Source organism: Struthio camelus, chromosome 12, assembly GCF_040807025.1.
Source record: "Struthio camelus isolate bStrCam1 chromosome 12, bStrCam1.hap1, whole genome shotgun sequence".
In the NCBI taxonomy this organism is placed as follows: domain Eukaryota; kingdom Metazoa; phylum Chordata; class Aves; order Struthioniformes; family Struthionidae; genus Struthio; species Struthio camelus.
The window spans coordinates 21,245,547-21,260,496 of NC_090953.1; the positions used below are offsets into that span (position 1 = coordinate 21,245,547).

The following is a 14,950-nucleotide window of genomic DNA, read 5'->3' on the forward strand; positions in this document are numbered from 1 at the left end:
ATTGTTCCTATTAATTTCAATGAAAATAAAGATACTTTCACAATTTTGAAAATGTACCTTGTTTAAGTCTGCCACCAAACTGATCCTCCAGCAGCCCATGAACCACTAATTTGTAGATCATGGCTTGTGCTCGTTCCAAATCTGCCAGTCCTAGAGCTCTTTTAATTGGTGAACGCATGACTGCCCTTTTCACCATGTGTCGCATCAGGAACTGCAAGGCAGCACGCATTTCAACGTCTTCATGAACAACTGGAGAACTAGCACAATCAGAGTTGTGACCGTTTTCTGCCAGGACTTTTGGTATTAACAGTAGTTCAGCATATTTGCTACAGCTAAGAAGAACACTAAGTGACTTCATAGCACCAAGATAAAGGTAAGATAGCTGTACTGCTCTGATTTCTGACTGCACTATATCGTGATTTCTTGGCGTGTGCTCGTGATTCTTTTTTCTTCCTTCAGCAGGTTGGTGTTGGGATTCCATACCTAGTGTTGACGGCTCTAAAGAAAAGGAAGCGATTTCATTTTCTGATTTGGAGCTTGTAGTAGTACTATGTCCTTTGTTATCATCAGTACTTTGTCCTAATCGCGTATCTGATCCACCATCACCCTCCGTTTTCTGGTCAATTTCCCCTTTATCTTCAGATTCATGTCTGTGTTTTTTTTCATGTCTCTTGGTGCTTTGTTTTCCCATATCTTCGTGAATACCAGTCAGATAGGTAAGGTCCAGCAACACAGTAGCTGTCAGCCCACGAAATCTTGCAACATCGAAAGGCAGTGGTTCACAGGGCTCCAGATTATACAATGGAGTATCACTAGGCGACCAAAAAGTTGGGAAGCTTTAATAAAGACCAGAATGACACAGGAAAAAGCAAGTGAGGGAGAGACAGGAGGAAAGTACAGGAAATAATGTAGGCAAAGTAGGATGTAAAATATATTTAACAAAATAAATGAACCAATTCTAAAAATCGAATGTAAGCAGGGGAAAATGAGGTTATGATCAGAAAATGGGGAGATATGGTATCAGAGCAAAGGCAACAAAGCATGCATGTTTTCAGTAACAACCATTAAAGTCCAGAAACATCACAGAAGCTGTCAATTAAGTGCTGACAGAGCTTTCTGCTACATTATTTAGAAATATATAACAGACCTTTAATAAGAAAAGCTAGCTTAAGCCAAATTTTATCTTCGCACAACAGCTGAATTTGTGAACAGGCATAAAAAAGCTTAGCTAGAAAGCACTCCTGGACTTTTCCAGCATTAAGCAAAAGCTTTGATTGACCTCACTTTCCTGTTCAAGGGCTCATCACAAAGGAGCTTAGGACAACTGATAGCTTAGGATACTGCTGACTCTAGTTATATTAGGACAGATTCCCTTAAGAGGACAGTAACTCTTTAAAACACAGGTCAGGAAATCCAACAGACATATATGTCTGCCTAGTTGCCTGCCCACACTCGGTGGTAATTTTTTTGTTATATTCTGAACTGCTACACTTGACTCATTTTCATTGTAAGCAGGACCAAAATTGACCAGCCTGTATTTTCCATTCATCCAGCAGATCAAGGATTTCAAAATCTTCCTTTTATAATCCCCCAAATGTTTCCTCCTCTTAGAATGTTAACTTCTACTTAAAAATGAAAGAAAGTTTTAAACAGTTTTTAATTAAGAGACATTCTGAACTTAACTCAATACATTGCCAAGAGCTTATCTATGCACAAGTGCTGCACCACGTCACTGAAATAGTATTTAAAATTATTTTAAGGGCAGGCTTACTCTATTTCAAGGCCACACTGTCACATGGGCATACTTACAATAATTTATACCTGGGACTAAATTTGATCAACTGATCAATTGCACTTCAGTGTATTTAGGTAGAGTGACAATAGCCTTTGCATACTGACAAGGTAGACATAACACTTCTAAGAGGTGAACTGAGCCCAGTTGTTTCAAAATGTAATTATAGCCGATGTTAAAAAAAAAAAAAAAAGTAATTACTGTTCAATTTCTGCAGAAGATTAAGGCTCAACCATGGCCATAAAGAGTTCAAGGAATTTAGTGAATTTCCAAAAAAATTCCACTTCCACAAAAAAAACCACAGCCAATTCCTGTGAGAGAACCACAGAGCCCAGAAACACCACTAGGTTTATTTCAGAGTTTCCTCAAAGTGCCTTCCCTTTGAAGAAAGGCAGAAAAAGGACTATCTTCTTCCAACCTCCTCCCCAGTCCTCACCAACATCTGCAGAATTACAACTCCAGAGTACAACATCAAATACAGGGGCACTCCTTTGGTTCTCTAATGCAGATCAGGGAATGAATAAGTGCTGCTTCAAAGTAGCATTAATCTGAATACTGATATCCACCCACCATGAGAAGAAAAAAAAACCCTCCCACTTCCTGGCTTTGACCCCTCCTTAAGCCCCAGGGAGCTTTTTCCAGTCCCCCAGAAAGGAAAGGCCAATGCGGCAGAGACATCTCTTCTCAACTCTGAGAAGCCAAATGTGAACTCTCTTCAGAACCAGGTTTACCATCTAAAACGAAAGTGTGTACTACCCAGTAAAAATCTGTGTTCTTTATAGTCATAAACAATAAGCTATACTAAATTAAGACAGCAATAACGTATTCGTTAGCTAATATGTACCACCTACTAAAATAAGCAAAGCTCATTTCAAATCTAGGAAAACTGGCAAGCTGGTCACATCCACAATCATGAAACCCCGAGTCCAAATTTAAGAAGTCTAATGACGCTGGTTTGGATGCAATTCCAAACCATCAAATATAGCTTTACAGATAAAGCATTTTATTCCTACATAGCAAAGTTCTATTTATAATGTTTGTTTTAAAGAGTCAAATTCATCTACACTAAATTTTAAAATTTAAGGTTAAAACAATTGATCAACACGACTAACGTAAAGTGTACGTTTCTTCTGAAGTTTTCCAAGCACAAAGTATCACTAGCTTGTGAAAAGTGTAGGAAACGAGCATACTATACCTGATAGTAATCTCTGCTTCATCCCATTGAACCTTGGCAGATGTACTGCCTTCTTTCACTACTCCAAGTAAAGTGGCATGACGTCCAGTTTGCTTGTGTACACATCGACCTCCAACTCTAAGACCAGCATCAACTCCACCAATTACTGCTAGAACAGGCCACACCTCCACACACAGCATCTTCAACTGCAGTTCTGAGAGGTCAGCCAGACCATGCCTACTATGCTTGCTTTTCTCCTCTTCTTTACTTTCTTTCTCCTCTCTCACCTCATTCTCTTCTCGACTTTGAATTGAGCGACTCTTCTTCAGTTTTTGACCTGCTTCTTTCAGGCATGTTTTGATTTTATTCAGTCTTTCCATCATTTTTTTATTGATGCAGTGTGTCCAACGGTCTGTCCGATGAAGGATACGAATTAGTTGAATAGTAGCTTCTGCCAACACTGCAGCGACAGGACTACAGATGGGGTCACCAGGAAGCAAATCTCTTGGTGTGCCACGCATCTGCATATCACAGATTTTCACCTAAGTGTTTCAAAAGAACAATATGCAATGTTATCCTTTCAACATACCTACTGAAGCTTATTTTAATATGAGAGTCCTTCCTGCTGACTAGAAAGATGTACTAGCACTTCCCTCTTGTTTTGGCGCCCTAGGAAATTCACCTTAACACTGAACAAAACCTGCATCCCTACAAACTCAAAGATACTGAAAATTACAACAGTTTGTGCTTATTCACATTTGACTTAAATGAGCTGGAATTCCCAATACTAAGTTTTCCCTGAACTTGCTGCAAATTTCTGTATAGAACACTCATTCTGTAAAGTAATTCTGAGTAGCAGTAATTCTGAGTATAAATTTCAAATTTATAATAGATTGCACAATACAGCAGTTTATGAAAGTCTAGCTAGTGTGAAAGTAATGTAATGCTCATGTACGTCATAAACATAACGAATAAAAAGTGATATTCCCAGCACCTGTCAGCTACCCAAAAAAAAAAAACCCCAAACGCAGTACCCAAACATTGCCACATTATATAGCAAAAAGAAAGGATAAACTTACAATCTATGTAGATGAAAATTTAAGTTACCTTTTCTCCTGGATTACTGCTATAGAACATAACACAAGGGTATAATTCTGCGGCATCTACATCTTCAAAAGCTAGTTTTGGTTCCTAGTTAAAAACAAACCAAAGAAAAAAAGAAACTTTTAACACCGTAACAAGCAAAAATATGAAACGTGACAAAGTTACACCCGAATCACAATCCTTTCAAGTACTGAAACTGTTACGTGTCTTGTTTTAGTCATTACGCTTAGCTTTATACAAAACATACGTGCCAAATTACTATTGAAAAAAAAAAAAAAACCAAAAAGAAACAATTAACTGTTTAATACCTCTCCATTTTTACCAAAAGAAATAGTTCTTGCTTCCATATCTAATACACATGTGATGAAATCTCCTTGGGTAAAGCTGGACAGAGTCAAAGTTTGTTCTCCATTATGGTAAAGGTTACCACTATAGGCTCTATATAGCCACATATCTGAGGTAGTGCGATGGTTGAAGTCATGTACTGGCCAGCGAGAAACTCCTACGCACGTGCCTTCATTGCCTCGATTCTCCTTCACAATGTAGAACTAGCAGGTAAAACACAAAAGCAGGAAAAGTCAAGCTAAGAACATACATTTTAGCAGAACAAGAAAGCAATGGGAATTTACCTTATTGTACATGTTTATGTATATTTTTAAGTGTTTCACTCACAAGCATTTCACAAATCAAAATGATGTTCTACCTAACCTCTAAAACGATGTTCTACCTCCAAAATGACTGTTTGGTGCATAAAGTTGGCCACTAATAAAGCATTTAATCTTAAACCACTAATACCCAAGAAAACCTTATGAAACGCACAAGAAAGTCAGTTTTTCTGACTCAAAACATACACATACATAAGTTGGGTTACAAGCGATGATAATAATTTAACAGAAATAAGCAAGCTTTACTCCTCGAGTTCAAAGTGAGTGATTTATGCAGATTTAGTTAAAGAACAACTATAACATACTAAAACTGTTATGCTCAAAGATCGTACAAACAAGGACTACAACTGTGTATTTAGCTGTATTTCTAAAAAAATTACTCTGAACGATGCATTAAAGGTTAATCTTGTCAGTTAGACTGATCTGTCTTTTTAGAAGAAAATAAAGTGTGCTCACTAAAGGAGAAATTCAGAATCTACGTAGTTCAGTAGACAACTATAGCAAGCCAATGCATACTTATGCTGACTAGGGATCTAAGGGATAAGTACCCCAGATCTAAGGGACAAGTACCACTGCCTTAAATATTCAACACAGATTCACAGCCTCCCATCTGTGAACTATCAACTGAAAATACGCTCCACATGGCACTGCTCAAAAGCAGCCACAAGGAGTTCACTTTAGATCCAAATGGCCATTCAAAAACACTTTCCTAAGGAAAAAAACAGTTACTACTTATAAGTCATGGTATTTTTCCAAAACACAGTAAAAGAACGGTAGAAATATACTTTTATACAACCTACCTTCCACTGGTAACACCCTGAAGTAACTCCAGTGGATGCTAAACCATATCCTTTACCTCCACTGCCATGAGTTAAAATTTGCCCATTCTCCACTATGCAGCATTGAGCTTTCTCAGGGTCAAAGGACACTTCTTGTATAGGAAGATTCTCATCTTCATCTTCAGACTCTCCTTGCTTCTGTCAGAAATGGGACAAAATAAAGCATTTGTAATAATGTAACTCAGTTGTATTCAATCACAAGAGAAAGTAAAAGCATCATTACCTGCAGTTTCATTTCTTGCTCTTTCTCCTTTATTTGAATTGCATGTTTAGCCTGAGCTATTGGAGTCTCCCACATGCAGTCGGACAGAAGTGAGAATAATCGTTCAACAACCTGGCGTATTAGAACATAATTCACATCATTTTAAATACAAGATGAGGACAACAAATAATATTATTTTGTTTTACTTTGTTTTATAGCTATAAATGTCAAAACATTTAGTACTGCACAAGCAAGCATCTACACTGACCCTCACCTGGCCTGGATTCTGAGAAAACCTACCAAACATGCAGAAGTTTGTTTAATAAGACCTTTTAAAGAAACAGGTATAAAAGCTTGTAACAAAATATAAAAACCTGAGCCATTTGATCATCTTCAACACCAGATTCACAAGCAGGTAACACAGCTTCTAGTACATGAAGTGCAAGGAGTCTAGTCCTCAAATTGCCAACCAAGGGAACTCCTAAAAATTGAACAGTATGTTAATAATCTAAAAGTGCTTCCTGCATCAGCCACACACCTGTGAAGCCATCTGCGTGCCACCAGTGACACAATTTTCCAAAGCATAGCTTGTGCACACCTACTGCAATCAGTTTTAGGTGTTCACCACGTAACGGGTTCTAACAGGACAAATTTTAGGAACAGCACTACAGAAATGCAAGTAATCATAGAGTACATTTTGAAAGTTCATACCTGAGCAACACTTTTGAGAAGCAATGTTAAGAAGTACTTCTGTCCACTTTGGAGATGCCATTTTTGACTGAATTGCTTTTGATGACACAACTCTGCGTAGGAAAACGAGAAAGTCTCCCAAGTGCAATTCTGCTGCATGTTGCTTTCGGAGGGCAGCTAGTAAGTTAAATTAAAAAGTTTCATTTATTCCCTTACTCACAAATCCGACAGCATCTACAAATAACCAATTTCAAAAGTCAAAATAAAATGCGAAAAAATAAGGCGGACGCTCACAGCTGAGTTTTGTGATGACTTCAGTTTTAAGAGTAGCGAGTCCAGAACAGAATACAACCAAGTTACATTGTTAGGCTACACTATGTGGACTAGCATGAATTTGGAAAAACACAGCAACTCAAGGATCCAGACTGTGCATTACAGAACACAGGCACTTTGGTAAACCAGAACTGACATAAAGTTACAGTAAATACCTGTTAAAGCAATCTAACTTGCATATACAACTGTTAATCTTATTAAGAAAATAAAACCACATTTCAGTATTTCCAAACTCTATATATTTAACATAAAATAGAGCTAAACAACTTAAGATAGAAGTAAGCATCTGAAGTGTATTATAGACTTGATTAGAAGATAACAGGAAATACTGGCAGTCCTTGTTAGTGGCAACAAACTGATGTGTAACTAAAAATAAAATGATCAGCTATTAAATGATATTTTAAAATATCCTGTAATATAAAAGGTAACCATTGGTTCCAATGTGTATTTTTGTTTTGTGGGGATTTCTGATGCAAAATACTAAACTTCATCACTGCTCTAATTTCTGTTCCAAGGGGGCTGACATTACTATCTTAACAAGCACGTTTGTGGAAAAAGATGACCTTACACGGTAATTTCTGATGGAACTAATTTCTTATGTCTACTTTACGAATCCCACAGCCATCAAATTGCTTGTAAACAAAGACAGCTGTAAGCATAAGTAAAACATCTGTACACCTAAAACCAAACTACAATTAAAAATTTCTTCAAACATGCAATTTCTACACAAATTCAAAATGCTCAGTAATGGACTGGAAATTATGTGAAAATATTCATATATCAGAAGATTTGTATATAAATTTGATATGAGCAAGAAAAAAAATGTGACTTTTTAATCTAATTTACAAAATTAAGAATGATCCAACAAGAATCAATACAGTAGCGTGAGTGAGGGCCTCAGCATTCAGTGGTTTGTCAGTATTTCAAAACGGTAACAAAAATGATGCAAGACCATTACCTCTGAAGTCTCTCTTCTCATTATCGCCATTTGAATCTGCCTTCTTTGATTCTACTTCATCTTCCTCACCTCCCCCTTCTCCAAAGGAAGCCATAAGCATCACACCAGCTTGTGATAACAAGTTCTTCAGCTGACTGCATAATAGATCCAGCAAAGACTGGACCACCTTTGGGCTCAGTTTGTCAGCATAGGTTCTATACACAAAATAAGTAAAAATACGAATACTTGAGACCTAATCCAAGGCGAAATAACATAAGTGCACACGATTATAACTCAATTTAAGTGAAAACTGGCACTAATACAGCACTGACTCTAATTCACTCTATTGCAGCAGGTTACTTTTCGTCATCCCCAATTTCATTTTAGCAGAATGTGACAGCTACATGTAAGTACTTAGGTCACATAGGGAAAATAACCATGAACTTGGCAGATTTTTCTTGTCTGAACTCTATTTCTAAGACACTGTAAAACTGCACAATCACTACAATCAAAGGATATCTTTCTAAAACTTTCTAGGGCAAAAAGAGCAACTTAGCTCATCAAACTGAACCCCACTGCAGCTTCCAAAGGGTTTTTTTGTTTTTGTTTTAATAACAGACAAGCAATGCTGGTATCCCTCAGAAAATTAACTTTATATTTTGAAAAGGAGCACAGTGTACTGCTCTGAAGAACTCCTACCACATTATTATCACTTTCACACAAACGACTTTTACAGAGCAACAGGAAGCCTCATCCTATCAACTGAGCAGATCTAGACACAAAGCCAAGCTAGAGAAAGGAGAGAAGAATTTTAGAGCGGAGTGCTTACATTCCATACAGTTACCAAATGTTCTGTTCCAAACTCTACATTTACAATTTAAATATATTAATCAGTCTATGTGCATCTCTCCCATGAACATTGTAACTACCCTTTTTTTCTTCATTTATATGCTTCCGAACAATATTTATTGTCCTAAAGAAAGCTCACACAAAAGAAGAGTTATTTTTAAAGTGTGCCGAAAAGCTAAAAGATTAAGTTTTATGAAAGCAAAGGGGCATTCAATACTTACCCCGTGGTGATAGCAAGGATCTGAAGTAGTCTTGTACTGGCTACTTTCAAAGCTGTGCTGAGCTGAGAAATACCGGTTTTGGGCAGCAATTGCAGTGGTTGTCCTAACATGGTGTCTGTGCCACACAACTGTGACAGCACGTTTAGCAAACCAGTGGAAATGGCCAAGGAGACATCGACAGGCTGGTAGTGTACACTTAGAGCAAATACTGTTACTAACAGAAGACGCTGTTGTGCTTCTAAAATTAAAATGAAGTTGTTTTTAATAGAGTAAGAATACTAAGACAGAACAATAGCAGTTTAATTTTTTAATAAAATTTAATGACCTAAATTATCAAGTAAAGAGTTAGCTTTCTGTCGGAAACTGCAAGGTTGTCTTTCTGCTATACCATTGTAGCCCCCTTAACTCAGTGCGCTCTATGCCAATATTGTCTAGGAAAACTGCCATGTACAGTGCCATCCAGTTTGTGATGCAAATGTTCTGAGGCTAAATCTCAAAAGAAGGAAGAACCTTCTCTCTGAGGTCAGGATAACTGGGTAAAATACTCAAATTTCTGCCTGTACTTCCAGTTCATTTACAAGAAATTTCTTTTGATTCCATTTTAGCTGCAAGTAAAACCAATGGAACAACTCAGATAAGCATGCCAATTAGGTTCTACCAACAAACTAAATTATACAGCTCTCTTCTGTACTGAAGCCCTCAGTTACTGCATGTACAAAGGCACACAGAGGTGTAGAGTTCCAGCTATTCCTTAAGGACAGAAGCACACAGCAATAGTTTGGTACAGGAGGCCAGGAGAGTTTTCAAAACAGGCAAGATGCCCTGTTCTTGGTTTATGGCGTTAAAGAAAGTTCATCTGAATCAAGGAAAAAGAAGTGGAGACTTTTTCATATTTTCAGAAAACTGCTTATCTCTGCAAACCTATAAATCACTTTGCAACACTACAGAAATGGGGAAGTAGGAAAGACTGCGGTATATAGCTTACAGTAATAGAAAGGTTGATAATACCAGTTGTAAAATAAAAAGGGCAGACACTTGAACCAAATTAAGACAGAAAAAGCTTATCTCTTCTAGGAAAAGAAGTCAGCCAAACACTTCATCTCTGAACTCTGGCCACTGATATCAAAATCTACTTTGTTAAACATATAAGCTATTGTACTGCATATCAGAGGAGATACTTTACCTTTTTTTTTTTCCCACTTACCTATGTGATGTTTATTAGCTTGCAGAGCTCTTTCTAATGTAGCAGATAATTGCTGGTAAATTTTGTGCACAGCCACCTGGATTTCAATTTGAATACTTCTCTTGGCTGCTCTGATACCATCCTGGATCAAACAAATTACTATTATAACAACTGATACATTTTTATCACTCGCTTATTGAAACAACAGAAACTAATTTCTAAACCACATACCTGATAGTGATGTAATCGTACACTCTCTCCTTTGGCACCTGCATGTCCTACAGTGCCCAAGCCAAAGCACCCAGCAAGAAACTGTAGCCTAACAGAAGTAAGCAATGAAGAAGACTGAAATCCTGGCCCTTGACGACTTCCCATTAATGGCACACTGCCTTTTTCCTCCATCCCTGACAGAAGTACTAAGATCTGATGAAGCGCTTCCAAACGAAGCTAAAAATAAAAGCAAGCAAAAGACAGTATGAAATAAGTAGCAAGTATCTTTTGAAACTAGAATGAGATCATCTTCAACTATCAACAAATTTTAAAGAAAAAATTTTCTTTTCAGCATGATGCCTTTTGATTTTGAGGTAATAGAGCAGTTCGTCTAATTCAGCCAGCACAAATAAGCTACATGGAAAGGTTCATATAAATGAAGCGGTTTGCAGGCAGTTATGCTTTTGTGTCATTCCAAAGCCTACACTGAAAGTTCTAACCATATCAACGCGCCTCTGAAATCCAAGTCAGAGGCTCAGAACATTATGTAAAGAAAAAGATACGTTAAAAAACGGGGGGGGAAAAAACCCTTACACTTTACTCCTAACTCAAACACTTTTTATAAAGAGAATTCTTTAAGTTTCCTTTTACAGCTCTGCATAAGTTCCAAGTTCCAGTTAAAAATTTTTAGCAGAAAAGGGGAGAAAGTCTTTGCTAAGACAGAATTTTGATAATACAGAAAAGAAAAAAATAGAGTAAAGAGGAAAAAAATAAAGAGAAAAAAATAAAGAGGAAAAAGGATTCAATGCTCTCACATTAATTCCAAAAAGTAAGATCCATCAAACGAGTGTAAGTAATGAAATATGAAAATATGAAAAGTAAAGGTTTTAAATTGCAACTCACTTCAGCCCTTAACTGCTGCTGCTCCATTGCAATTATTGATGCTTGCGGACTGGTGGACATACTTTCCTCTGGCTCCTTAAACCCTGGTGAGTTTCCCACATCGCCACTTACAAAGCTGACAACATTTTCAATCAAAGTATGAACTCCAAGAGATCTTGAGAGATCAAAATCGGACTCAACAAATGAGTAGGAGGAAGCATACAACCAGTCTCTGCTGTGTTTTAGTCGAGTCCACGAGTCACTTAAAGGTTCCACTTGACTGTGTATTGCGCCTAAACATACGCACAATAAAGTCTCATAAATTCCAGTCCACTAGATAACACATTTTTGACAGTAGGTAAAGACTGAACTGCTGCTATCAAACAGGTGGGCAATGGGTACTCATGTTTAGTTACACCATGCATTAAGCAACTTAGAGCGAAACACTTGATTTAAATTTACAGCACTCTCCCTAAAGCCAAGGCTGTATTTCTTTTAATTATGTTAAGCACTATTGCAACACGCTGCCAAGTGAGAAAATGAAAAAGTAAAAGCCACTCAACTGCTCAGCTTAAAGCTAGAACGCTGAATAAAAATGCTTTGCAGCTAAATGACAAAATAGTAAAGAAAAGAAAACGATCTGCTACAAAAGGAATGTGCACTTTGGATATTTATTTTAATAATTATAAAACATGAGTGGTTTTGTTTTTACTCAAGCCATTATACATTTTATAATTTTAAAAGAGCACAATGTTATTTCTGGATGAAATATTTACAGAATTAATGAGTGCAGAAGGGCAAGTAAACCAGCGGAAAACTTTGGTTTTAGACTAACAGAGAACATTTACTTTGTAATGATTCCAGATGGATAGACACACCTATATTAAATATAAAATAACTTTATCTATGGCATATATTAGACCTATAATCTCTGTTATTTGGCAACTTTACAAATCTGTTTGCAAGTATTTTACATCTGCATGTCATTATACTACCTTTAACTTTATATATATACACTAGTAAATATACTCCTTCAAATGAGCATCAATCTGTAGCACTGGAACATATTCATCATCATAATTATTTGATCTTGTCTACAAAAAGTGTTGCTAGAACTGCATCCCTAGCAAAAATGAGTAAAATGCCACTGAAGTCACACCTTCATCAACATTCAACTGACATACCAGCACACAAGTTGGTATTTTGTTATTTTTGTACATGCTGTTAGCTTACTTGGAGCTATGCAAGGTATCACAAGACAGACCCTGCTCAAAAGAACTTTTGAACTACATAAATAGGTAACATCTTCAGACCTATATGGAAACCTAATTTAGGTTTAAATTCTCTTTGGAAGCCTAGTTTAAATTATCCTAAATAATCTACACAGCATTTTGCAATATTAATGTCTCTTGCGCACAAGGAACTACAGAGAAAGTCTAAGGAATCACAGTCCGTTCGCAGTTCCAATGCAAATCTACGTTAACACTTCTCTGCCTGCAGGGAATCAACCTTAAACTTTATGAAACTTATCCTTTTCCAGGAAAAAGTCATACAAATTTATAGAAATTTGATCTGTGGAAAGCTTTGTTTCATCAGTGAGGCTGAACAGTTCCCATGGTAAGGGCTGGATACTAGTTTCAAGGCTTCCTTTAAACACTGCCTGCTTGCAGCAGCTCTGTAAACTCAGGAATTCTGCACACCGGCACGAGGCAAGTCAGGCATAGCAGCGGTTGAAACGTGGACAATGCTCCTACTATCCATTCTCCGCCTTTTTTAATCCTCAGGCGGACGCAAAAGGCTAATAGCCTTGTTTGTCTGCCAACAAATTTGTATCTGCAGGTCACAATTTGCAGCTTCCCACAATTTGTAAGTTCAAAATACCGTGGAATTTTGATTTTCCTTTGTAAATTAAGTACAGAATACAAGTTAATCTCCACTTAGTTGTCAAAAAATTGGATTGCTGGGGTTATGAAATATGAAAAATTGTACACGTTCCATTACCTTTTCTGTAAACAATACTCATGTGCATTTGCATGGTATTCCTTACACTTGCTATTAAATAAATCACAGTGGCCTCAGAAAGAACCATCACAGTAGCGTGTCACATCATGTTTTTGACAGAAATATATGCACATACAGATTTATTTTGGATAACACAAGGATAGAGTGAAACATTAATTTTAATCACTGCTTTTTCACAGAGGAGTCTGTCCAATTTCCCAGCTTCTGGGACAACAGTACTACCCGATTTCCAAAAAAAACAGTCTAATTTGTCAGGCATACTATGAAAGAATTTAAAGAAATTCTGTTACTCGATTTTAAGACTCGTACCTGGGTAACAATATTTAAAACAAAAGTAAAGACAGACATCACCTCGTCCTAATTTTAATGTCCATTCTTAAGAGTACTTTAAAGATTTCTATTTAAATCTTAATTATATGCCAAAGGGGCAGGTGAGAAATACAAGGTAAATAGGGCAGGTGAGAATCAAGGGGTGTTAAAATGCCCATTTTCAATCCAATGAAGTTTTTCCTAGCATACGCATGGTGAACAAAGCTCAGGAGAGCAGGTAAATGAAACTGCAGTTTTCCTATAGGACGCGTAGCCAAATCATTACCAAGTGCATGAAATGTTGCCTATACAGCAATAAATCATTCCAAAAGCCTCCTCGAGCCCTAGAGTGTTTCATTAGCAGGAGAGCTTAAGGCACCTCAAAGCGACATTAGCTTCCCTATTCTCTACCTGTCCTATGCTATGCCTCTGTGTAGCACAGCACAGAATCAAAGGAATTGTAAAGAAATGAAAAGCAATTCGAATGTCTTAGATCATGTGCTTTTGGAGCTACCCTTGAAAGGATTAACAAATATCAGAAGACAACTTAGTTTTGATAGTCAACAAAGGAACTTCTTACAGAAAAAGAATCCACCATATATTAACAAAACACTAAATTATTTCATAATTGAAAAAAAAAAAAAAGTCTTAGCTAATCATTTTTAGTACTAAATGTAAGAATAATTAAACATAAAAAAAAATTTTTAAAAACAGTATCAAGCAGGATAAAAAAACAATGATTATGAGATACAGATTTAAAATAAAAAACAAGACAATTTATAACTGAAAGTATTAAGATTAAAAATAAAAAAGAATGTCGTAAATTAAAGTAGCATATTTTGGAATAAAAACAATTAAGAATTAGGGCACAAATCTAGAACTGAAACAAATATTTCTACCTGGAAGTTGTTAAGTATCAACAAAACAATCAAAACTATGTGTATATGTTAGCTTAGCTGGATTCTGTGCAGTATTGATTGCATGGAGTTGATTGTACCTTAGGACTTGTACAAGCCTTTACAATCACGTGAATAGAGCTGCACATAACAACATTGAGATTACAGTAAAAAGAGAGTTTACTTGTCCTTATAAAGCCAGCTTCTAATAATGAGTTTTCTAAATGAATGTGGCAAAGCTGCAATACATACTTTATCGAACATAAAATATGTAAGGAAGCTAGAGAGAAAAAAAAATAAACATGCCATCAGGTACTTGCTTGAAGCTCTTCTTTTTTCTGGGGCTCAACTGGCCAAAAAGGAGTAAATACACTACACCACACAAGAATCAGAAGACAAAAGCAGACATTTGAAACAGAAGACAACATATTTATAAAATTTCTTCCTCGTATTATTCTCTCTCGTTTAAATAATCAGTCTCATCTCAATCCATATATTAAAGACATCAAGTAGCAAAGTTTTGGAAAAAAGATTCAATTTTGTTTTGAGGTAGTACAGGCCAGATAATGGATTTTCTATATTCTTCACCTCCTTTTCAGAGGAAAAAAAAAAAAACATTTCAAAACAGTTTACATGCATAAA

At 36.5% G+C, this 14,950-nt stretch overlaps 1 protein-coding gene across 7 annotated transcripts in view; it reads right to left on the minus strand.

Annotated features, from left to right (window-relative positions):
* HERC1 (HECT and RLD domain containing E3 ubiquitin protein ligase family member 1) overlaps positions 1 to 14,950 on the minus strand; it is a 138,138-nt gene that overhangs the window by 40,019 nt on the left and 83,169 nt on the right. For 5 of the 7 annotated variants that reach the window (XM_068958808.1, XM_068958812.1, XM_068958811.1 and 2 more), the window contains exons 26-38: positions 11,103 to 11,374; positions 10,221 to 10,436; positions 10,011 to 10,131; positions 8,807 to 9,044; positions 7,758 to 7,951; positions 6,488 to 6,643; positions 6,151 to 6,257; positions 5,798 to 5,908; positions 5,536 to 5,712; positions 4,379 to 4,618; positions 4,074 to 4,157; positions 2,988 to 3,508; positions 58 to 836 (exon numbers count right to left, since the gene is read on the minus strand). In XM_068958808.1, the coding sequence (XP_068814909.1) occupies positions 58 to 836; positions 2,988 to 3,508; positions 4,074 to 4,157; positions 4,379 to 4,618; positions 5,536 to 5,712; positions 5,798 to 5,908; positions 6,151 to 6,257; positions 6,488 to 6,643; positions 7,758 to 7,951; positions 8,807 to 9,044; positions 10,011 to 10,131; positions 10,221 to 10,436; positions 11,103 to 11,374 (3,216 nt within the window). The remainder of the gene's footprint in view (positions 1 to 57; positions 837 to 2,987; positions 3,509 to 4,073; positions 4,158 to 4,378; positions 4,619 to 5,535; positions 5,713 to 5,797; positions 5,909 to 6,150; positions 6,258 to 6,487; positions 6,644 to 7,757; positions 7,952 to 8,806; positions 9,045 to 10,010; positions 10,132 to 10,220; positions 10,437 to 11,102; positions 11,375 to 14,950) is intronic. The other 2 variants (XM_068958809.1, XM_068958813.1) reach the window with 2 other exon arrangements.